At 40.5% G+C, this 25,253-nt stretch overlaps 1 protein-coding gene across 1 annotated transcript; it reads right to left on the reverse strand.

Moving 5' to 3' along the window:
- pitpnab (phosphatidylinositol transfer protein, alpha b) lies at nucleotides 1-25,120 on the reverse strand. The gene is made up of 12 exons (XM_033633803.2): nucleotides 24,955-25,120; nucleotides 17,769-17,799; nucleotides 10,912-11,057; nucleotides 9,455-9,546; nucleotides 7,781-7,788; nucleotides 7,426-7,500; nucleotides 6,791-6,874; nucleotides 6,592-6,669; nucleotides 4,901-5,011; nucleotides 4,348-4,470; nucleotides 4,079-4,161; nucleotides 1-1,755 (listed from the first exon to the last, which is right to left on the reverse strand). Exons 1-11 carry the CDS (start codon nucleotides 24,969-24,971, stop codon nucleotides 4,114-4,116), a joined length of 813 nt encoding a protein of 270 aa, XP_033489694.1. The 5' UTR covers nucleotides 24,972-25,120; the 3' UTR covers nucleotides 1-1,755; nucleotides 4,079-4,113.
- Between the last annotated feature and the right edge of the window lie 133 nt (nucleotides 25,121-25,253).

Raw genomic sequence — 25,253 nt, forward strand, 5'->3', positions numbered from 1 at the left:
GTCGACACTGTTATCGGATGAGGAGGGAAAGTAAACAGAAGATGGAAACGAGGATAATCCAACTGATAACTGAGGACAAAGGAGGCCAAACAGACGTCAACAAGAGGAAGAAGGTAAGTGCTTGCTGTTATCGCTCCTCTAGTTCCATTACTTCCTCCCGTCTTTATCCAGCCAACATCAGATCTCTTCAAAGACACGCTACTGTACATCACTCATGTACACTCATGCATATACCGAGAAAACCACACTATTACACATGACAGGCTTCAGAATCCAGCAGGAGAGAAATCCGCCTCATCCAAAGACAAACACAATAAAACCAGCATTTAATAAATAAATAATCAACAACGGAACAATCCTTGACTTTCAGCTCGGGCTCTGCTTTGCTAAAACTGTTTTCAGGATATAGGAACAAACAGATTAGATTTGCAATGATAAAAAGGAGAGACCAACGTGTCATGGTAGTTATTGCTATCGCTGGATAAGACCATTTATCCACTGGAGGTGACAGAATGGGTGACAGGGCAAGAACTGATGCAGATCACATGAAGTTTTACTTTCAAAGACCTATTTATCTATCGACAGCGAGCGGGAGGAGCTGTGTATCCATGATGGCTGCTAATGTTAAAAACACTGACATGGTAACAAGATTGCAGCCAAAAGGATGCTAGGTCTGTAGAAAGAAAGACTCATTTATGGCTGATCTTGTGTGCATTCCCCTTTGCAGAGTGATACGTCTTACATCTATCCTTATCTGTGTCTGTATGTGTGCGTATGCATTACTGTATGTTTCAATTACTGCACTTTCAAGTGGCCTGTTTGAACAGCCTGATAAAACCGAAGAGTTAAAAATCATCAGGAGAGAGAAAAATTAAAAACATTGCTGGAAACCTTGAGACCCTACCACGCAACGGAAACACACACACACACACACACACACACACTCACACTCACAAAGCAGCAGAAAAGCCAATGAATGCCTCAACATATTAAGGGAGATTCTGGGAAGAAATCCTATCTGGTAGGTATACTGGAGTACAGCAGAGACAATGTAATACTCTCAGCACAATCCCAACCTCACAGCTGCGGTATGTAGATTCGCAGATTGATTTTGAACAACAAAAGGAAACACTGCAGAAAGCATGACACAAATGGAGAAGAGGAGGTATTATGACAAATAAAAGAAACAATCACAGGATCAAAACTCAACACTGAGCAGATACAGCTTGATCTGGAAAAAATAAACATCCACAGACAAACTTACAGACAAAATCCTTTTGAAAAACCCTGTTTATATATATTTATATATATTTATATTTATATATATATATATTTCAATACAATTATTCAGCTCCCCGATATACGGTATACTGTATATACACCATTGGGATATCTTAAATAGAAATAAATCCTAAATTGCAGAGACACTATTCTCTGTAGTTTAGAACGGTTTAGAGACTGAGAGAGAGGACTGACTGACAAGATCTATAGTGTTGCTACTGGAGGCCTCAGAGCAGTTAATGAGATGGGGACACTGGATGGAGAAACAAATAAGAGATGGATGGGACTCAAGGGAGGCGGGATGTGGTGGAGGAGATCAGCTTAAAACTGGGAGTTTACTGGGTCCAGGTCCCTGAAAACCAGATTGTACCAGGGGAGAGGGGCAGGGGGAGGGTGTTTGGACCGGCCGGTCGGGTGTTGAGTCGGTTGGAGTAGGAGGAGGATGTGAATCCGCTGGTGTCTGGGTAGTCTGGTCTGAAAGAGATAGAAAGAGTGAGAGCATTAACAAGAGGAACTTTCTACTGTCTGATGTGACCAAATAATCCATCAGTCAAAAAGGCCAAAAAACCCAATGCAGCTATTTACACCCTTGTGTATATTAAACCTGGTCTCACACCGAAGTTGTCTAAATCAGTGACAGTGACAGACACAGACAAAAAAAGCCATCCTTTAAAGTTGGCATGTTATGCAGCCAGTAGCAATTAGCCCTTAACGAAAGTAAACACGGTGAAAGTCCGAGCAGGGCAAGCATGAGGGGTGGCGAATGGGTCCAACAAACACCAACTTTCAACTTGTCAATTTGCGCATTTATTTTGAAGAAGACAGTATATAAATGGTACATTTCCTGTGAAAATGGAAGTGTATTTTGAAAGAAGACAATGCATGTAACAAACATTACTTGACACGGCGTCCCAGAACATCAACAACCATCATACTTCATAGCTGGATGTGAAAGGTCCATGACCAAAGGTCGATAGGTGATGAGGTCGGAGTGAGAATGTGTTGGTATATTCCTAGGTGTCCTAACGTCGTTAACTCAAACAGGTCTATTAAGCTATTCTGCTGATGTTTGTGCACAGTGTGCATTCAGCAGCTTTATACATCCTGAAAACTGAGACAGTCTAAAAATAATAAGCCAACATTGACTCAAACCGCAGTGTCCTGTGTGAAAGTCCTGTGCTTGACCCACCACATCCTGCTCCCCTTGTAGTTTTGCTCTTTACAGTATGTCACCTGACATTCTGGCAGTGCATTTGTGAGTTTTTTCGTATAATTTTACCACTTTTGTCTCAAAAAATATCTGAGATTGGAAAGTACTATTCCTAACCATGACCTCTTTTGAAATTTACTTTTAAGAAAGGTGATATTAAAGGTATTGTGCATGCTTTTAACTGGTTATTAATATTGCGTGTGCGTGCATGAGTATGAGACAAATAATCAGTACATCTGACTTAACAAAATCTTGTCTGCCTCTCTCAGCACTCTGTTTCCTGAAGTATGGAAAATGTCACATTCTCATGTTTCTTGTCTTGCGTTTCCTGTTTTATTTTGAAACTCACGTCTTGTCTCGTTTCAGGTCTCTTCACTTCCTGCTCCCTTGTGTTTCCCGCCTGTTTGATTACCTGCATGTGTCCTAATGTGTCACACCTGTGTCTCGTTGTCTCCCCTATTTAGTCTCTGTGTTTCCCTTTGTTTGTGCCAGTTCATCTTGTACTTTGAGTCAGCGGTCCAGCTGTTTCTTTGTTAGTTCGTTTACCTTGTGATACTGACCAACTTTTTGGATTTCTGGATTTTGTCTAAGAGGCCGTTTACACGTACACGGTGATTTTGATAAACGGAGACATCTTCCTTCGTTTGTGCCCTTCGTTTACACGCAAACGGAGATTTCTCCTCTGAAAACGAGTCTTTCTAAAAACTCCGGCCAGAGTGGAGATTTTGGAAAACTCCGGTTGCGCGTTTGCATGTAAACTGAGATAAACGCAGATAAACGGAGTTATAGGCAGCCCACGTCACAGTATGCGCCGGAACTTGCGCCTGTGTAAAAGTGCGACCTATGTTGCTATGGTGACAATGGATACATGGAAGGCTTGAGCTTCTCGTTACACTGCCACCTACAGGTTTGGCATGCTCTTGTGTGTGTATATATACACGGGTAAGTGTAAACGAAGATCTTTTTGAAAACGGAGACGGTGAAATGTCCGTTTATGAAAATAGCCGGCGACGTGTAAACGGCCTCTAAGCCTGTCCTTTTTGGATACCTTTGCTTGAGTGACTGACATCTGTGTACCGAACCTAGCTTGAAATTAAAGGACCTTGTTTTGAACTGTAGTCTGTCCCCGAGTCTGCATTTGAGTCTCTTTTGGTTCAGTGTGATAGAAAATAGTTGAAAATGAGAAGCAAGTAAACCTCTCTGTCTCCCACATAGGACATGGGTTAAAATGTGTACTTTGAAAGGCTTAAAACTAACTTACACTTGTGATTTTATTATAACAAAGGCCAAGACTCTCATAAATAAAAACCATCATCATTAAGAACACAAACTATATGTCTTTGTAAATTTAAACACTTATCTCCCTCAATGCTAAAAACTTTCTTCAATTCACATTTTCGAAAAGACATAAGATGTGTTCTTTTGTGCATTACATCACAAGAAAGACCAGCATGTGCTCCTCACAGTACATCAGGACTCAAATAAACAGCATGCATGGTGCATGGTTTGTCTGTCTATGGTGGTGCATAGACAAACAAATACTAAGGCAGAATGAAATGTCCCACAAAACAATTGAACTCCTCTCACCTGATGAGCAGCAGCATTCACGGTCCAACACAACCTCAGTCCTCTAGAGCCACCATCCCTTTAACTGGGTCCTTCACTCTCATCTGATGCACATAAGAAAAACAAATCACGCACAGAAATGTTGCAGCTGAGTTATAATTCACATTCCCAATCAAACATGAGAGTGTGCATGTCCTCAGAGTTTGTCCTGTTTCAAGACTCTTAGATTATGGCTGAATTACTTAGTCTTACTAATATGTTTACTGTCATACAAACACATGTTTGCTCACCTCATCTAGCTCCCTACGTGTCTCCTCCTCCATGCGACGAATGTCTTCCATGTTCAATTCAATCCATTTGTCGATCCAGCAGAACAGCTGACGGTGGAAATTAGTGAACAAACGCTTCTCTTGCTGTGAAACAACATATAAGGAGACAGTTATGTTGTAGTTGAGGAAAGAAAGCAGATTTTTTCCAAATTATAAAATCAAGATGTTTGACTCTAAAAGATGTTGCTTTACCCTGTTTATCCACTAGAGGCTGGTGCAGCCCATATGTACAGGTCATAGTGGGTGGTACTTTTCCACTATAACCTAAAGCTACCAAGATGTGAGACACTGTGTGTGCTGTTTGCATGCACAGGATATGAGACACTATGGCCCAATGGTCCTTAACATACACAACCAAGGACTGTCCAGAAAGGGGAATAACACAAACACTGCTTTCATATCATGTTAAACAGCTTGTCAACAATCCCTCCTTGGCAGCTGACACCGACCTCTGGCTACCTGGATGCCATATTGATCATAAAGTGACAAACCACAGTCTGAAGTGTAAACAAACCTTTTGAATGAAGTTCTCCACTTTATTTTGCAGGCCCCACCACTTGAATTTGACAGTGACCAGTTTGTAGGCACACATGTGTGGGCAGTCTGTCTTCTTATGAAGTTCTTTCTGCGATTGCACAAACATAAATACAGGGATGTTTGAGTTGTGAAACAAAGATTTCTGGGTTGTAAAATACGCTGCACAAAGGTTCAAGACTTTCTATTTATTTTTAGTTTTTAATCTGTTACACTCAGGGCCATAGCCACAGTTTTACAGATAATTAGGTACTGAGTCAGCCCCTAAAACTTTACAATTATTTGTTTTTTCATATTTTTTAAATTAGTGTTTTAATGTTTTAATTCTAATGTTAGTAAATTTAATAGCACCAAAAAATACAGAATGCAGAAAAACTAACAGCAGTCGCTCATCTACAGCAAATCTGAAACATACTCTGGTTGGCTGCAAGACAACCCTGACGCAAGGTCATTATACCAATCAGGTGCTAAAGCATCTAGCAGCTACCTTGGAGACCAGACAGACATCCATCAATGCCCCACCTCCTCCATCATTCCATCCGGCAATTACAAGAGGGTTTGTCTGTGAGGGTGAGCTCACTGTGCCCTGGGAGGATGCTGTGGAGGAGGCCTATGAGCGCAAGAGCCTTAAGTACACCGAGCTGGCAGCTGACGTCAAGCCCAACGTCAGGCCATCAAAACCCTTTGGCGCAGGTGAACAAGCAAGCCGGTGGCTATGGATCAAGAGGAGGGACACTACTACGCTACTCAGCTGGTCCTAAAACACTACGAACAACAGCAAGGCTCAAGGGAGTTAAAGCAGAGGGGAGTGCACCTGGGACACCAGGTGAGCCCTTTGGAGGTGTTGTGGGCCTATCATCTGGTGATGGTTCTGCCTTCCCTATGCCCCTTCTTACTTTTCTATCTACCAGTGCTCTTTCCTACTTTTCTATCCACCTAACCTTAACCCTTTGGCACCCGTTCGGAAATCCCCAGACAACAGTATTACTCCCACTCATGGCCTCAAGCATGTCCATCAAGGGGTTGTAACATCTAGTCCTATAATTGAACTCTTTCCAGAAATCATGAACCCCATTTCTCAAGATAATCCACAGACCTTGTTATGAGCAGTTTCATGTAGGAACTATTTTCTTTCAACCCAACTACACCTGCCAACTGTATCACTGTGCAGAAGGAAAGGGACATTGCTGCTGAGTGTCATCTAGTTCCATTATACTGAAGAGAAGGCAGACACCTCTACATTTAATATCTTCAAAACACAGCTACTCACACTTTCACGATCATAAATAGCACCACAGGTAAGAGGAAAAATATGTATATTTGATTTTAGGGTGAACTATCCCTTTAAAGTCTTTCAGCGCTTTCTACACACTACCAGCAATTACATTGGTGGGAAAACAATAAATCCTTTTTGTATTTATCTATTTATTTATTTGTTTTCTTGCATAAAATAGCCAAATTGAAATATTTTGATCACAATGTTTGTCCTGTACCAAGTATTTCAGCACAAACTAAACATCATAGTTGCTAAGCAACAAGTGTCAATGGGAGTGTTTTTTTTTTTTTTTGGCACATTAATAATTAACAATAATGTGGCTGGAATTCTGTGTTTAGTTCAGTGGCTTCGAATGTGTCTAAATCTACTGAGAAATTAACAGCAAGACGCTGTACCTTCCAGTCTGGTCCTAGAGGGCCCCGTCCTGTCTTCACTGACTTGTACTTGCAAGGGTCCTCCTCTGGCTTGTAGTCCTGGAGAGAGGCAAGAGAAAATAACAGAATGAACATCATGGATAAGGTGACGATTAAAAAAAAGCAAACAATGTGGTCTCTGTAATCATCTCAGTGTGGATCTTGAGGAAAACATTTTCACCTTTGGCTCAACTTGGGTTCTGTCAGCGATATCAATATAGACTACATCCACCTTCTTCCAGGTTTCTGGATCCAAACCGTGTACCTGAAACAGAAGCACAGAGCACAGCTGGATACAGGCACAAGTCTCTGCAGGCAGCTCACATACAACAGAGGCGAGAACACGGTGCTCAGGGGGAACATTATTTTGAAAGCCCATATGATGCAAGTAAAAATAATACATGGGCGACACATTTCTCTGGTAATTAGCAGAGCTCTTTTTTTGCACTTTTGCATGCTCACAGTTCATGATCATATTCATTTATATATAGAGGCACTATCTCAAAGTAATTATAGGGGATGGGATTGTTCTTGTGCTGCACATGAATTCATAGAGCAATTTTTAATTAGAGGACAAGTAGAAATGGGGAATCTCACTAAACAGCTCACAGTAGGAAGCGCATAATAAACAAAAAACATCCATACAAGATTCAAGATTCCTTTTATGATATCAAATCAAGCATTAGTGGTGTAAAATGAGCACTTCTTTGCCATGTGCACTGTTTAAAGTCATCCCAAAATGTACATTAAAATGTCCTCATGCTGCTCAAACACATGCATGCACCTGCTCAGCTCATTACAGTCTTTGCTAATTACATTTTCGAGGTGTCCCATGTCAGGTTTGTGCCATGTCTCGATCTTGATCAGGAAGTTTTCTTTCATATACTCGTTCTGCAGAGAAAACAGAAATAATACTGAGTGAAGAGAGAATCTACAGAATAAAATTTAAGCAAGTATAATTGACACAGGTGGGTCTCCTGCTCTCATACACACACACCAACACAAACACATAAACACAGTAACAGTGTTTGACTGTCGCTGCTGCTACTGCTGCTGCTGTGTTGCTGAAATAGATCAAATTTCTTTCTCAACTTTCAGGTTAATGTGCTCCCTCTATGGGCATCACAGTTTCATACATGAAGTCTGTGAGCGTAAAAGAAAAAATACTTACAGTGATTACTGCAGAGCCAGATGAAAGACAGCACAGGAGCAAACATGGAGAAAGAAAAAAAAATGCAGTTAAGGAACATATGAGAAAATATAATAGCATTTACAGTACTGGACAATATACAGAGGTCAAGGGGAATCGTTCAGCAATATCTGTGACTGAATAGTGTGTGTGTTCAGGTTGTGCCTTCGACTGTTCCGTGTGTTTCTATGAAAGATGGCTGTCGAGCAGCTGCTAGTGCGTGTGATCTCAGCCTGAAAGGCTCGAGTGATTGCTCGGCTCTTCTCACTGGACATGCGGTTAATAATTCAACTACTCCTTCAAGGTGACAGAGATACAGAGAGAGAGAGAGAGAGAGAGAGGTGCTCAGAGAAGGACAATCCCTTTGACAGATCAGCATCTATGTGTCCTCTGAGTCATTTGAGTAAACTGTATTCACACAAGTGCACTGAAATTGTTTTCTGTGGGACAGATCTCAAACACCAAATATATCAATACGGGCATGGTTGCAGCGTCCAAAATTATTTTTGAAGCATTGGAAAATAGCTAATGCTCCATATTAAAAAAAATGAGTACATGCAGTTGTAGAGATTAGATCCTATGAGTTGACGCTCAATAGACTAAAAGGTAGTTTGGAAGATGGGACTTCTTCCAGTGACCTCTGTTTGACTTTTATATTGATGGAGTGCCTGTTAAGATCTTAACCATGGCCAAAATGTCCTGACTGTGACATCTTTTCATTTCATTGTGGACTGAATCTCTCCCCTCTGTATGGGCTACTTATTTTCATTCATTAAAATTGTGTGTCATTTCCTACACCATATTTTGATACACTGTCTACCCCTGTAACCCTAAAATGATATGATGGTTACAACCCTTTCCTTAAATTTTTTAAAAAAACAATGACTACTTAAAGGCCAACAATATCGATGACACTATTTTTGGTGTACCACTAAAGCCTTAGTATGAAAATAGTATGTAGCGTCACTACGGAAACATATTGCATTCACTTGACAAATAAAAAAAATCTGTTTTATTCAGTAATTTTTTCTGTTTTTCGGAGTAATTTTTTTATTTTTCTGTTTTTCGGTGTATTTTTTTCTGTTTTTCTGAGTATTTTTTTCTGAGTTAAGAGAGCAATAGAACAACAGATGCTTTCATTCCTTTCTTGAGAGCTCGATAAAAGACAAGAGTATCTCCCAGTGTTTCAAACCCAAAACAAAGTAAAACTGGATTAAACTAAACAAGTTGGTCATGTTTGCTTCCATTATATCAAGCTCTCAAGAAAGGAATGAAAGCGTCTGTTGTTCTATTGCTCTCTTAACTCAGAAAAAAATACTCAGAAAAACAGAAAAAAATTACCCTGAAAAACAGGAAAAAATTACCATGAAAAACAGAAGAAAAAACATACCATGAAAAACAGAAAAATAAAAAAATTACTCCAAAAAACAGAAAAAAATTACTCAATAAAACAGATTTGTCAAGTGAATGCAATACGCTTCTGTAGCGTCACATAGCCTATATATCACTGACTATAATTGCTTTTCCTCAGCCCTTTCATAGATGACGCTGCCTGCATTTTTGTATGAGGTTTATGTGTATGTGCAGAATGTGTGTTTGAGTACAGTATGTGTGTGTGTGTGTGTGTGTGTGTGTGTGTGTGTGTATGCGTGCTACCTGTGCGACAGTATGGGTATGCGTTCCAGGCTTTCTCGTGGATGTTGAGAGCTGAAGCTGGAGCCAACATTCTGACGAATGACGGCACTTTACTGCAGGACACAGGAGTGAAGACAGAACAGACGTAGATAAGTCTAATGGTATTTTAACAATTGTATTTTTTTTTACTTATTTAACAATATTTCAATATTACACAGACACAAAGCAAAGTTAAACTACAGTTACAGCCTCACGATTGTATGCCTCTGCGTACCACTCAAGTTGCACTTACAGTTTGCATTCATGTCTGTGAAAACATGGATGCTTCACACACTTCCCCCTCCCTGGCAGCACAGAAGATCTACACAATCAGTAAAGTTTCAAGGTGGACACCCAAGATTAGTGTCACCAGTTAAGTATCTTAACAAATGTGTCCCCTTCTGTAAATGAGTTATGACGCTGACTAATGGCCAGAAAAGTGTTTTTGCACAACAATATGATGTCATATTGAAGCTGTCCCTTGACCTTTTGGATATAAAATGTTATCACTTCATCATTTTATTCTATAAGAGTTATGGCCAAAAACAGGTTTCATGAAGTCATGGTGACCTTGATATTTGACCTTCAACTACCAAATTGTAATCAGTTCATTCTTGAGTCCAAATGGACAAGGTCACAGTGACCTTTACCTTTGACCATTAAATTCTTATCGGTTCATCCTTTGCTCAAAGTGGATGTTTGTGCCAAATTTGAAAAAAATCTCTCAAGGTGTTCTTGATATATTGCATTTATGAGATTGTGACAGATGAGGTCAGAGTGACCTTGGCCTTTGTCCTTTGACCACCAAAATCTGATCAGGTTGTAAGACATTTGACAATTGTAGACATTTGTGCCAAATTTGAAGAAATTCCTTCCATGTGTTCTTGAGATATCGCGTTCATGAAAATGGCACCTCAAAAAATCAAGATTAGACTTTGGTGTACACTGTGTGATTAAATGGTGATTAGCTGAGCTTATGTTAGCTTAGGTTAGCTTAGCTTAGTTAAACCTAAAAACTGGAAGCAAGGGGAAACAGCTAACATGCTAAACTAAAATGGTAAACATGGTAAACTTTAGGCCTATACCTGCTTAGCATCAGCATGCAAGCAGTTATTGTGTGTTTATTAGCATGTAACGTTAGCATTTAGCACAAAGCACCATGTCTGATTTAAATTTTAATTTAAACAGAGCCAGGGTAACTGTTGGTAAATAAGCAAATAAACCTACTTCTTAAAATATCTAACTTTTACTTCAAAAGTAGGTTTTTGGCTACTAGACGGTTTGGAGTGAACCAAGAAGAAGACTTTAAAGTGATGGGAAAACAGACTGAAGCAGAGAAATGTATAAATGGATGGGAGCTAAGAGATGTGACCTCAAGGGAAAGATAAATGAAGTAGTCTTCCCAAGTGAACTTTTGAACCTGTCGGACAACCACTTACCTCTGCAAATGGTAAATTTTGTGTGTGTACTGTCCCTTCTCTCCCTCTTTCTCGTAGGGCTCATTTTTTAGCACCTCCACTCCTTCTCCTCCACCCGTTTCATTCTTACTGGCCTCGGCCACAGAGTACAGCTGGCCGACCTGGTACTAAAAAAACAGAGAAGAAAAAAATCAAGTTAGACTGAGGGAGAAAGAGCGTTTAAAGGAAGAAATAAGGAACTGTGTCCCAACATGTATTATCCTCTAGATGAATGAGCTTTCACAGTCACGTCTTTTTTTCATGTTTATTTCATCAGCTCATCTATTTCAGTCTCAAATAGTGGATTACTTTTTCTTCTGATCCTTTTCCTAAACTCGACCTTCTCCTTTCCGCGTCCCTGAATCCTCATAATCTCTCCCGTACACTCTTGTTCTTGACCTGTCAACTTTTTTGTTGCACCCGGCTTGTTTCCTCTCTGTACACTTCCTCCTTCTTTCATCCCTCTCTTCCTCTTATTTCCCATCTTCCTGGTCTCACGTGTGCATGCGAGTTTAAAAACAGGACAATGGCTCCTTTCATTTCTTAATCACCTCTAATCCGCAATGTAACCTCTGCACAAAGCTGAACCAGAGCGCAGACACACGTACAACATCACAGAGATGGAAGAAGTTGATGTGTTATTCATTTTCACAGGAGAGAGATTACAATTATTCTTTCTATTCTATCAACTTAAATATATTAATGTAGTATCAAACCATGAGAATAATATAGGTTACCTTCTTACACACATAAAACAATGCAACGACGTCCCCAGACAAACCCACAGTTTAGGAACCAGAGTGGATTTGACACTGAAATGTCTGCATTAGTTAAAAGCTCATTAGTCATGTTGAAGAAATACACACAGTGTGATGAGCCTGTCACAACAGATTTTTTTGTAAAGTTTCTTGATTGCGCACAAGTCACAACTAAGTTTGACAGAACGTCTCTCTATGGAGTTAAATGGTGAGTGAATGCACTCCTGCTGATTACTAAAATATGGAAACAATAACTGAAAAATCAGAAATAATAAATCAGTTAATGTATAAAATAGGGCCCGACTGATTTATTGGCCGGCCGATTTAATCGGCCGATTATAGCCAATAGAGAATAATCAGCAATCAGCCAAAAGTTGGCCGATTGACGCCAATCTTAACACTTATATATTTTCATCACTAATAAAATGCAAACAGTAACTTTTACCCACAAAATATAAATTCACTCTTACAATAAGAACTCTGGTACTGTGAACATACATGTGAATGTCTTAATTCATATAGACTTTGCATGATTATTTTATTTCCCAGAGGTTTACTGCCTTTTTGCACATGATGATTTATTTTGTGTTCAAATTGTTCATATGCTGCTTGTTCCACACATTTCCTGATAATAAAAGTATTTGAAAATAGTAAAATGTAAAATCTTCAATTTATATCTTTGTAACGAGTGTTTGAACTATATTTAAGCCATCAAAAGCAGGTATTTCGGGGGTTTTTAAATTGAAAAATGTAAAAATTTAATCGGCTGATATATCTATTATCAGATTTTTTTATTTCATAATATCGGAATCGGCATCTGCCCCAAAAAATCCATATCGGTCGGGCCCTAGTATAAAAATTAGCAGGGACAATAAATGAAAGAGACAAAATGAAAAATAACAAAAATGTATATATAAAAATTAAACTAGTTAAAGTTCTGGTACTTAACTTTTACTTAAGTAAAAGTTTAAATAAACTACAATAGAAACAATTTCTAAAAAAGTCTTGTGACCGTAATTACTTGTGGACTGTTGTCGCTGCTGTCTATGAGGACATTAGTTTATCCACCCCACTTTTACTGAAAAAACAACTACATAGGTCGTCTGTGCAAGAAGCTTATTACGAACCATACTTAAATTAATGTAAAGGCGGTATCCTCTTGTGACTATAGTAATTATTACAGAGGAGGAATTGAGGTGATGCAGTATAAAAAGCGACAGTGTGTGTAATGTTGTATAAAGAAAAAGGCCCTATAGGGTGGGGGGGAGGTCTGGTGAAAGGGTCAATAAGCACAAGACTTTTACCTATGAGACCAGTGTTCATAGCAGAGTACATTAGTATGTGTAGCATACTATGCTAGTGACATATGTGATGTATGACATTTGTCACTTTACATTAGTAACAACAGTACTTATTTAAAGTCAAACCTTGATGTTTTTTTCTACACTTAACCACTTTGCCTAAATCTTTTTTCTAGCATAACTGTGACTGTTTCATTATGTGTTTAAAACAGCAACCCTTAGGACCGTAATGTAGGTCATTTCGAAAGGTGGTCATGTATGTTGTCATGGAAGTCAGTGGAAGTTAGGGTTGCAACATTATACCGGTTTAAAGTTATACTGTGATATTAAAATTGATGGTAATCATATTGTGTGCATTTGCTTATCTGCGATATTGAAAAAAAATGCAACTGGACAGAAAATCTCAACTTCATTTTAGGTAATTTCAAGAGGGGGATTTTTTACATATACTTCCTTTATCAAAACTGTTTCATGATTTAAATATAGTAGTAAAATGTTTGTTTAACCAAAAGTAACCCTTCTGATTTAATTCATTCAAGGGTCATTCTGACATGTAATAATAATTCTGTAATACTGTGAAACCGCAATATTTTCTGAGGCGGTTATTGTACTGTGAAAATCTCATACCATTGACACCCTCGTGGAAATGTTTTGGTGTGCTGAAATGTTTTCTATCAAACACCATTGAAGCAACAATAACTCTATAGTTTGCAGGTGCAGGCACTTGATTAAGCCTACAGCGGAGGTCTTCACCTTGAAAAACAAGAATACACAAAATCATCTCCTTTATGTACTGAACATATGCAACATAATTTCAGGTTCAGATTTTGCAATTACAGCTGCCAAAACATCTTCAACAGACCTACTTTAATATTATTCAGTGTTAAGTTGCTTTTCCTCCATAAGGAACATACATATCAATTAATTTGACTGTCTGAGGGAAATGTGAAAGCTCTAGGAGCAGATTCCCTGAAATTTGTGAGACCAGTAACTGGCCGTAGGCATGCACAGAACTGATTAGACTTTGGTAGTAATTCTAGATAACTCATATGTCATTATAGCCATAACTACGGAATTAAGAGTGATAGTGAATTGAGGCCAAATCCTAGATATATATGCAGTGGGACTGGATGGTTACACTTTGATCAATACCCACATCCAATATTTAATGGCAAGTACTCGCTGTGTTCAGAACAACAGTGTCAGATGTAAGTCCTGTATCAACTGCATCAATTGTTTTAGCTACCTTACAGCCCAGAAATACATGAAGTGGACACCATATTATGTGGTGGTGGGCATGAAATGTGCTAAATCATGTGCTGGCACATAAAAACAATGCCAATGTAAAGTCAATGAGGATCTTTTGTCATGGTGGACACAAAACTTCAGTATAAAGAGCAAGAAAGTCCACGTAGGGCTGGTAGGAGGGGTGGTGGATGGGTCAAACAAATAACTGTCCCGTGTGAGACCAAAGTCAATGTACTGACATGATTTCACAGATTTATTGTAACTACACAAAGAACTCTGCTGACATACTTTACATAACTGCAAAGTACTTCAGTTCACATCACTTACTTACTCAGTACTTAGTAGTTTTTTTTTAACCAAGTTTTTTTTGTTGTTGACCAAACTGTGACCATAGTTTCACAATTAAACAACAACCGTTCATAACAGACTTTGCATTGGCATTGTTTTCATGTTGCCAGAGAGTAATTTTAACATATTTCGCACCTGTTAAGAGGTTGTGTCCATTTCACATGTTCCTGTGAGACTGTTGTACTGTAGGACTTTTGGATGTCAGGGGATTGACTACAGAAAATCATTTTGACCTTTTGTGTGTGTTTAAAAGGTCACTCCTCCACGCCAACAGCAATGAAAGACAAAAAGACAAAGACCCAGAGGTGCAGAACTGATTTAAATGACCTTCACATAATGTGAACAAAGTTCACAACAAAGTTATAATTGTGACCATGATGGTCTCTAGATTGCATTACTCGCCAAACCTGGAGAGCAATGGAGAGACTGTTCCCTCAAGTGAGCTGCAGACACCGCAACTGCCGACTAAATAAATGGGATGCAGGAACAGCAAACCCTCCTGGGTAACAGTGTTGGACAAATATAATTCAGCCTTGCCCTTGTGAGGTGAGTCCATGATGGGTTATACCAGAACTTCCTTCTTTCACAAAAAGAAAACACAGATAAAGCTTTGGTTTCAAATCAGCTCCCCGGAGGAAGTTAACAGACAGGAAATTCAATTCAGTTGACTCTCCAGGGGCTTCAACAGCTGGAACAGCCTCAGTCAACATGTACTCCCCAAAATAAAACCTTTGTTCAAAGAGATTAATCCATTGTCATCTCCAGGGAGGATACAACTGCTGTGTTTTTTGAAAGTAATCAAATTTAATCAGTGAAACAATTGAAAAGGAAGGAAATCAAATTGCTGATGGATTGAATCACGACACCCCAAGTGTGGTTTGGTGGCACATTACTGAAAACTTCAGAGAGATGGGAAGTAGAGAGGGAGACAGATAATAGAAAAGACGAAGCTCTGGAGGGATGTGATTCAAGGGCAGAAGGGGCACACGTGGTTCAAGAGACAGGGGACATTACTCAACTGTATTCAGGCTTTTTTGCTCATATTTTAGGCCCAATGCCATTTCTGTTTTCACCCCTTCCTTTCATTTTTGAGTGCTCCTTTGCCTCTAAGAACAGATTTGTTCCAAGAGGCCAGACTGCAAGAGTTAGGTCTACAAGGGGCAAGGGTTAAATCTTATCCTGCGAAATGGGCCAGCCCTTCAAGACCGTGACATGTCATCGGTAGTCGTCGATGCCAGCAGATGCGACAAGTGTTGTCGGACATTGCAAACATGCCATCGTCTTCTTTGGTGATTTCTCTTATATAGGCTATAGGCAACCTTCAGCGGTTGACAGGACACTTGCGTATTGTTCAAAACTTCAGTTTTATGCTACCGATCTATTAAACAAGGTATCAAATAAAGGAATAAAAAATAATTTAAAAAAAAACACTGCTTAATTACCAGGCCCCCAGGATAAACGCCAGGCTCTGAAGCCAGTTTTCGTAGTGGCTAAACAGTGGTACTGCTATTTCCGGGGTCTGTCAGGTGATGCCCTACGGCCCCAAAATACTTTTTCACATCGACTTACATTGGGAGAGAGACGCAAAATCAGGATTTGATCCACTCAGTCAGATAAAATTTCGGAGGTCTAGAAGAGCTGCAAGATTCAATCAAGATTCAGTAAGACCTTTGGCCGCTTTCAGTAGCACAGTGCTTCAACAGTGGAAAGAGCTGAACATCCCCGGATCATCCATGTCATTTTCTACACAGCAGTTGTGCTACAGTATTTTTGCGTCATGTCTCATAAGAAAGAACGGGGCCCTACTTCCAGTGCTGTATCCAGTTCTCCATACACAACAATGTTCATTATCAGGCCACTAGTGGTGCTCTGTAGGCTACCGTTAGCGACCCCTGCTCCTTCCCTACCATTCTGCAATGATATCACAGAATCTGTAACAAGTGCACCAACTTCGCTGCTGGACTTTAAATTTCAGGTGTCATATGCCATCAAAAGGGGGATGAATGTGATTTCTCGCTCAAACGCTTGGTTTGGAGTGTTCTTTTGATGGGCCAACACTCCACAAGAGTTGGGAAACCCTACTCCTACACATGATCATGCAAAACAATGGAGGGGTAAGGGCTGAGTGGTTGGGTAAAGGGGTATATTGGGATTGGGCTTAAGTCTCTTTTACTGTGTTTTCCACTGTGACATAGCATGCTGACTGTCACACAGTTTCCAGGCCTCCGGCTCTAGAGGAAACCCTCATTATGTCGAGATATGATTAAGATAAAGGCTACAAACACAAGCAACGTGTGTAGATCCAAAGCCTCTATGAGCCAAAGGAAATGCAAGCGGAAGCACTCATGGCCATGTGGTTTTGAGCTGGAATAAAAATGAATACACAAAAGTATAAGCACACATCTGAGAAGTCACTAGATATTTCTCAGATCAGCTTTTTGAGATCCTGTGGCTGATGTTGCATTGATGTGACACAACAGGCAGTTGTTGCAGTTACTGTGTCTCTGAGCACTCACTGCTGCTTTACGCTCATACTTGAAGCTGTTTGTTGTGTGTGAGAGCAGATTGAGTGCTTGTTGGCTACAGCAGTCAATATTTATTCATCAGTAATAAACAGCACAAGTCAAACGTCAAAAAGTAGATTGCACTCATGTTAGTGCATAAATATGAGGTAGACAGCGAGGTGGTTGGGTGGGAGCGCAGAGGAAGTCATGGCAGTAGTTTCAGGTGACTCATTTACGATGCTCATCTGAACAGAGGAGCAAACTGCAATGGAAATGAGGATAGGAGGGGAAGGAGGGACACAGAGAAAAGAGGACGAGGACAGTGAAAGACTGTGCTGACTGTGTCGCTTCAAAGCTCTATCTGATTGAAAGGCTCTTTACAACACGATGATGAGTTTTGCTCACAAGGTGATCCCTGCTGCACTTTTTTGAAATGCATGAAGTGGACATGTGATATATCACTTTTGAAAATATAAAAGGTTTTATGTGTGTATTAGAACATAAATGTAAACACATATTAAAGTCCAAAGGCCACTCCAAAAAGGGCAGCTTTACTAATGGCAGGCACTTCACTTTGAGCCAAAGTGAACCAAAGAATGAGATAACAAAAGGTGAGCCTTGAGCCATTTTAGCTAACACACACACACACATACACTGAAATGTACCGAAATGAAACTTACCTCTTCCACAGAGATAGGAAGAATCACTCGACTGTAAGAGAAGGGAAAAAAAGTAAAGTTACTTAAAAATTCATGAAGTAACAATCAGATACAGTAATTCAACTTTGACCCAATACAGTAATACAGTAAAAAAAACTTGATATTAAGATACAAAAAGGTTTTTTTTGCCTTAAAAAGGAGCAGTGTGTAAGATTTAGGGGATTTAGTAGCATCTAGAAGTGAGGACTGCAGCTGAAACTTCTGCCAGTTAGGATTCCTTCAGTGTTCATTACTCAGGAGGTTTTCAGGAGCCGAATTATCCATAGAGATCTCAAACATCTTCAAAACATACAAACCAGATGATTTAAACCGGTAAAAACACTGAATTAAGCAGTTTCATGTTGCAAATCGATGTTTCTGAGACCCTGTTCCCAATGCCCAAGTATCCACAGAGGTCTCTTTCTCTCCAAAACAAATTGACCCGGTGATTTAAACTGGTATTAACACTGAAAAAATCTGTTTCATGTTAGAAATCTGTTTTTCAGATGCTACTTATTGATAACTACTGTTACCTGTGGCCTTGTGGGTAAGCTGTGAGGATGTGACGTGTACTTCAGTGTGTGTATAGAGGGAAGCAGCTCTCTCGGGGTGTCATGGTGAAGATGGCAGGCGGCAAAGAGTGATGACAGTTAGCAGAAATAAGTGTCTTGATAAGCTCAGGGTTACTGTTAGACCTCATGAGAAGGCCATGTTTGTTGTTTTGCGGTGAAGACTGCAATAAAGCCATTGTTGGGAACAATGTTGGCATCCTAACGCCTCGCCATCCATCCCTCTGCAGAGAGGTCCGGACCACTAGAAGGTAGTTACCAGCTAAAAATGAGCCAAGCTAAATTAATGTTAATAAGCAAGCGTGTTCCCAACTACGGTTTGGAGTCAATAAGCTGTCACTGACGGAGGTAACACTACGGTGGCCAATGCAAAAATGCAAATGGCCCTATCTAGAGCCAGTGTTTGGTTTGTCCGTTCTGGGCTACTACAGAAACAGGCAACATGTTGATCTCTCGATAAATGACAACCTGCTCCCTGAGTAGATATAAACAGCTCATTCTAAGGTAACAAAACACAAAGATTATTATTTTCAGGTGACAATGGGCCAATGTATGCCCCTAAATCCTACACTCTGGACCTTTAAGATTTTGAACCAGCTCAAACTCAAGATGTCCGTTTTCCTTGTGAACAATCTGAAAATGTGATGTTTAATACTGTCTTTTCATACTGATTAATTGGATCCCATAACACCTTAACTATTCAAATTTCTTGGATGTAGTATGACAAGTTCCTTTGGTTTCACTGTACATTCCCACATGGGCAAAAAAAATCCCTAAAAACTGTACTACTGAATTCATTATTGACATTATAATATGACATTCATCCTGCTTTAATTTGGTAATAATGGACTTTCTCTGTGAACTGGATTAGCCTGGAGAAATCCTGTGAGTGACACGCTGACAACATGAACTGACATCTTTAACTGTTCAGCTCGATGAAGATCTGGACACCAATTATCTGTCTAACATGCGTCTGTCCCATGATGAGCTGAGCTGGAGTAAGCCTACAGGGATTTGTCATAAGGAGTATATAAGCTACGTGAACATTACATGTCAATCGGACAGCTGTGGTTCTGACAAGTTACTTCTTTTTAGAGGTATTTTACCTGTTACAGAGCAAAGAGTAGACTGCCTTTGATGTTTCTGAAAAGTAAATGACAAATCCACTTTTGTATTCTTCAGCATGACACATCTTTTATCAGCAATAATTATTTGATAATAAAATCTAACGTGGATTCCAAACTGAACAAAAAAACAGGCCATCAAATATGAAATTCATGTATTTCACTTTGACGCTGTAACACTGAGTCGTCATCAGGAGAGAATAAATGATCTATTCTTTGCTATTCTGAGGAGAAGATGAGAATATGCTTCACTGAAGCAGGAAAACAACCAGACAGAATACAAAAACTGAGCTGTGAAGCCTGAATTTTAGGCTGAGCAGTTCCTCTAAGGTTTCCACCTGAGGTTATACTTTATATAAGGAGAAAACACTGATTTTTAATAGGTTGTCATTATTATTATTATTATTATTATAATATCATAGAAACAAGACAAAGTGTGGATAAGGTACAGGATTATCACTTTTCTTTTACATCTCTGTATGAAGGGAGTTATACAAACAAGGATTACTTTTTCAAACTATTAATTATAGCAACATCTGACTTATTTGTTATCATACAGAAAACATCATAACTTAATAAAAGTTACTGTTATCTACAAAGGCTGCTCTGTCAAGATCAAACGAACGAGCTGTTTGCTCTCCGACCACTCGTTGTCCTCATCATTCTGGCGTTATCAGTGTTTGTTGGTATTACTGCTGAAGCCCAGCTCTGTGCTTATTATGTTCTGTACGTTTCATGGCATTTTTCAGATTTTATAATCTTTAATTGCAATTGTTGGAAATGTTTTATAGTAACAAAAAAAATGCCTGAATGTTTTTGCAGGTCAGGTGAACACCAGCACCTCCTAGTGGGTAGAAACTGGCTACGTATGAGGCCCACAGTGTTTGTACTGGACTTAAAACAGTGTAAAGTGAGGGCGTTCTCACACCTATAGTTCCTTTGCTCTGGTTCAAATCAGGGACCAATTTGTGACAGTGTTGCATATTGTCTCGAGTTTGGTTTGTACTCACAAGTGTGCTCACCCTTTTTCCCCCTTAAGGGCGGTGGCCTTGTGGGTAACCTGTGAGGGTGTGACGTGTACTTCAGTGTGTATGGTATGAACCAGCGGCAAAGAGTGATGATTGTCAGCAGAATTAAGTGTCTAGATAAGCCCAGGGCTACTGTTAGACCTCATGAGAAGACTGTGTTTATCATTTTGTGGTGAAGACTGCAGTAAAGCCATTTTTATGAATGGCACCTGAATACCTCGCCATCCTTCCCTCTGCAGAGTGGTACCCGCTAATAACAGGTCACGCTAATTTAATGTTAACAAGCCAGCGTGTTCCCAACTACGGTTCAGAGCCGGTAAGCTGTCACTGAGAGAGAGAGGTAACACAAGGCAGCATTTACAAGTGGACCAAAATTTGTGATGCGTGAAGTTCTCTCTGATTGGTCACAAGTTCCATGCGAAACAATCAAGGAACCCATCGGCTATCGTCCAACGACAATAAAGCCTCTCGGGGGAGCTTTAATATTAGTGGCTGATACAGTGTCTCCAGTTGATATCTTACCCACAATTCCTCTTCCGTGCACTGGTCATATAGTCATATCTACAATAGCCGATATGTTACATTACATTTCGGTGAGCACCTTCTGCCTTTCGACATGGACTGTCACCTGCTATTCAAATATGATTGATCAAAACTACTCGGACTGCAAACAGACAACCAACAAGAACAGTTCTGTTACCAAAATCTTGTCCCGTCACCTACAGATTACAGGTGAGAAAACTTTTTGCGGTCTGCGTGGTGCAGATGGCGCACATGGGGGGGCAGCTGTGGCACAGAGGTAGAGCAGGTCGTAAACTAGGCAGAAGACTGGTGGTTTTTATCGCCGGCTCCCCCAGTCCACAAGTCCAAGTATCCTTGGGCAAGATACTGAACTCCAAATTGCTCCCAAATGGCTGTTCCATCGGTTTGTAAGTGCATGTGAATGGTTACTGAGTAGCAGGTGGCACCATGTACGGTAGCCTCAGCCACCAGCGTGTGAATGTGTGTGTGAATGGGTGAATGTGCAGTCCATTTAGCATTTTCTTGGTTCCTGTGAATGTCTGATCATTCTCACTGACTGCAGTCAAAACGGTCAGGTTATCAAATTTTCAAACTTATTTAGCCGATCAAAGAACCACCGTGAAATTTGAATCGACTTTTACACACTTCCAGGTGTTGTTATTAGCCAATAATTGCAACACCATCTGTGCAACCTCGTCTGCGCTGTTACGTAATCTTGGAGGTGTGTAGATCGTGCAAACCACGCCAAGTTCAAGAACCACGAAACAGTAGTTAAGCATAAAATTATTCATAAACAACAAACATTTTATAGTTAGTATTTTCCTGCTGTTTGGTGCTTTGCCATTTTTTGTTTGGTGTCAAACATCAGTTTCACCACTATGTTTACAATAGAGTGTTGGGAAATGGAGCTGGCTTACAAATGGCCACATAAGTCCCACACCACTAACAAAATGATGACATCGGTGCCAGCAGTCCTTCAGAATGAGCACAGAGCAAATTTGTCTTTGTGGGTGGCAGCAGGCCCAGTGACACTAAAATGAAAGATAAAGGTATACATACAACTAGGAGTGTGTGTATCGCATGTTGCATTACAGAAACAATGCAAATAGGAAAGATGAGTGAAAAGTGACTCTTATCAATTTTCAGTGCAGTGAACATAAGGAAACAAACCCTACTGTTATTAAACTCTCTTTAATGTATATGTATGATGTAAGGAAGCACAATTTAATAGCCATTGCCTGCAGTATTTTACTAAGAAATCTAACTAACACATTTTCCATTACGATGGGATGATTAGTGTTTTACTTTGTAAGTAATTGATCTCAACAAAGTAGGTTAATGTGTTGAATGCCTGTAACTCCTATGTGTAATGTAATCAAATATGTAACCTACTTTAATGCAACAACCCCCCTCCTGCAGCTTTGCATAAACTACAAAAGGAATAAAGTAAAAATATTAACATCTTGGTACAGTGTACAATCACAGTTTCACAAATCTGTATTTATGATAAAAAGCATAGCTGGTAACAAGTATTAATGTGGCCCTAGTACACTTTACAGATCCACCCACACACATAAGCATGTGAGGAAAGACTCATTTTGGTACACACGTGCACACACACTATTTCTGGGCTCTTTTATATCACCCAGATGCACGCAGCATCTTGAACGCACTGCACTCTGACATGCGTGCATTTCGTAGCGCTTAATGCACATGTACAGCATGCAGCTTTGTTGATTGTTTTGTAACTGTGTGATGTATGCCCAAATTCAGATAATCCTGCATCCCACTCGCAGCTGAATGTAATCTGGGTCTGAGTCCCAGCCAGACATTGGATGGGAGGCCAGATGCTGCAAGGAGGGCAGAAACACTGAAAAACTATCTGTATGTCAAATGACAGTGTAAAAAGATGGTTGAACTTAAGTATAGATCACTCAGAAATAAGTGTTTTGTGTATCTTAATTTGAGGTAAATGTAAAAAAGAGCCAAATTTAAATACTTAGTGGAATAGAGGCTTAAGTAAAACAAGGAATAAAGTCACCTCAATGCTCTGTCTCTCCTCGGTCTAAAGGTCTAAATCTCCTTGGTCTAAAGGTCTTAACAGGAAGATCAGGTGTCTCTCTGTTGCTTCAGGAAACAAACACCCCTCTTCTCTTCTGCATTGTTCGTCTTCCCTGTCCTCACATCTTGTCCCCTCTCTAATCTGTCTCTACTCTCTCACTGCTTCTTCTTCATCACACCATACTGTACATTTCACAGTGGCTCTTGTGTCCCTGTGCACCTGCCAAAGCACATTGAAGTAAAGAAAAAGTGGACCAGGAGTGATTTAGGTCAGTGGTTCAGGTGAGCAGCACAGGTTAAAAAAACAGCCTGTCTGTACTACATGGATCAATTCACTGTCTCTTGACCCCCGTGATGGCATCTTGGTGTATATGTGTGTGTGTATGCACGAGCCTCTTCCTGTGCCCGTGTGTTGACAGCGTGTATAAGTGCATTCAGCATTTAATCGTGACCGATTTAATTAATTTCCAGGCAGACTGCTGAGACCCAGACTCTCCCTAATCACTTCAGATCTTTAGCCATGCCATCACTCTCATCCTGGGCTTTTTTTTAATGCTGGGCCATTAATTGATTGAATACATGTGGTGAGAAATAAAGACAATAATGAATGATTACTGTATGCCCATTTAAGCCAGACTCTGCTGAATATGGATTTTTTTTCAAGATCAGGGTGTTATTTTTAAACTGAAGCTGCCAATAGCTGAAAATGTGTGCCAGTTTACAGAAGCATAGCTCTGACCTTGTCATAGAATTACAATGAAATGGGGATCTTAAAAATACATGCACATATTTTGACAGAAAAGAGGGTGCAAATCCATCTGAAACTAACACAAAAACGTGGAGGTAATCAGACTTTTTACAGGTGGTCACATGATCCTTGAGGCAAAATGAGACTGGTGTGCAGCTGACACCAGTTAAGGATCCATCATCCTATCCGAAGTCGACATCCACGACTAATACCAGATTTTCTGAAGGCCAATATCATCCCAATTCATCTGCAATCTGTCGGCCTTACCCTTATTCTAACCACCAGCTGATTCTGAGCAGGCCTCAGTCAGTTATCTTTACAGCACACTGAGGCCTGTGCTGAAGTAACGTGTTAAAATCCCTCAGATCTTTCCGTTTGCACGCACGATCCCACTTGATGTGCCATCCCGTCCCTTCGGCCCAGCTGTCAAATTCTCAGAAATGTCTGACTGGTGCGTCAAAACCTCGCCATTTGCCATTTTTTTGCCAAAGCTTTTGCAACCACCTCCCCTGTACCTGCCCACTCCCACTCCCACCCCACCCGGGGTCCCCATACACCTCGCCATCTCCATTCCTCCAGAGATAAATGCCGGAATGCTCCATCAGTCGTTTCACCTTCACCGCGCATCAATAACATGGCCACAGCGGCTTTACAGGGATGGACGCTGGCACGGCACCGCACGCCACGGCGCGGCTTACACCAGCCATTTCTCCCTCAGCACCACAGCTCCTCTAGAGCATCCGTCATTTTTGCACCAGAGCAGAGGACATTTATTTATCCGCCACAGTGAAAGCCTATCATATCACTTCAGGGCTCGTGATGCAAAATGTGAAGGGCACAGCCATGCCTGCGCCGGCTGCTGATGTAACTACAGCCACCAGCTTTATTATCTCTCGGTTTATTCGGTGGATGCTTTGGGCTGATGGAGTGTCGTGTGCATGAAAAATGATGACGGACACGCAGTCAAGCAGATACGGGATGTCGACATCACCCTGGCCGCACTCTTGTAATTCTACTCTCGGGCGACTGGCCACAATGTCAGCGCTACGAAACCAGACGGATAAACGCGCACACATCCTCCGCTCCTCACACACACTCACACACACGGATACTTACAATTCCTTTATGAGCATTTTCTTGTTGGCGGTGCAGTATATATCCAAGAGGGGAGTAGCTTAATACAGGTCCAGAAACAGGGTCGATCCCTCCCTCCGTTCGTCTCTTCTTTCTCCGCTTGCTTCTCTCCCACCTCTCCCCCTCTATGTCATCCTACCTCCACAGTCGCTTATTTTCTTCAGATTCACTTCCTGATCGGGGCCGCGGCGCGGCGTTGCTGTTGCGCGCAGAGCACCGAGGCCTGTGCAAAGCACACAACACACAGAAGAAGGATGGTTCACCTGGGGGTGGCTTGTGGT

The sequence above is a fragment of the Epinephelus lanceolatus genome, chromosome 11 (assembly GCF_041903045.1).
Source record: "Epinephelus lanceolatus isolate andai-2023 chromosome 11, ASM4190304v1, whole genome shotgun sequence".
In the NCBI taxonomy this organism is placed as follows: domain Eukaryota; kingdom Metazoa; phylum Chordata; class Actinopteri; order Perciformes; family Serranidae; genus Epinephelus; species Epinephelus lanceolatus.

What these genes read in the sequence shown, in the direction of transcription:
- pitpnab (XM_033633803.2), bottom strand. An exon ending in TGGAGAACTTCATTCAAAAG is followed by an intron (nt 4,471 to 4,900) that starts GTTTGTTTACAC and finishes GTTGTTTCACAG; the next exon opens with CAAGAGAAGCGTTTGTTCAC. An exon ending in CACGTAGGGAGCTAGATGAG is followed by an intron (nt 4,162 to 4,347) that starts GTGAGCAAACAT and finishes TATGTGCATCAG; the next exon opens with ATGAGAGTGAAGGACCCAGT.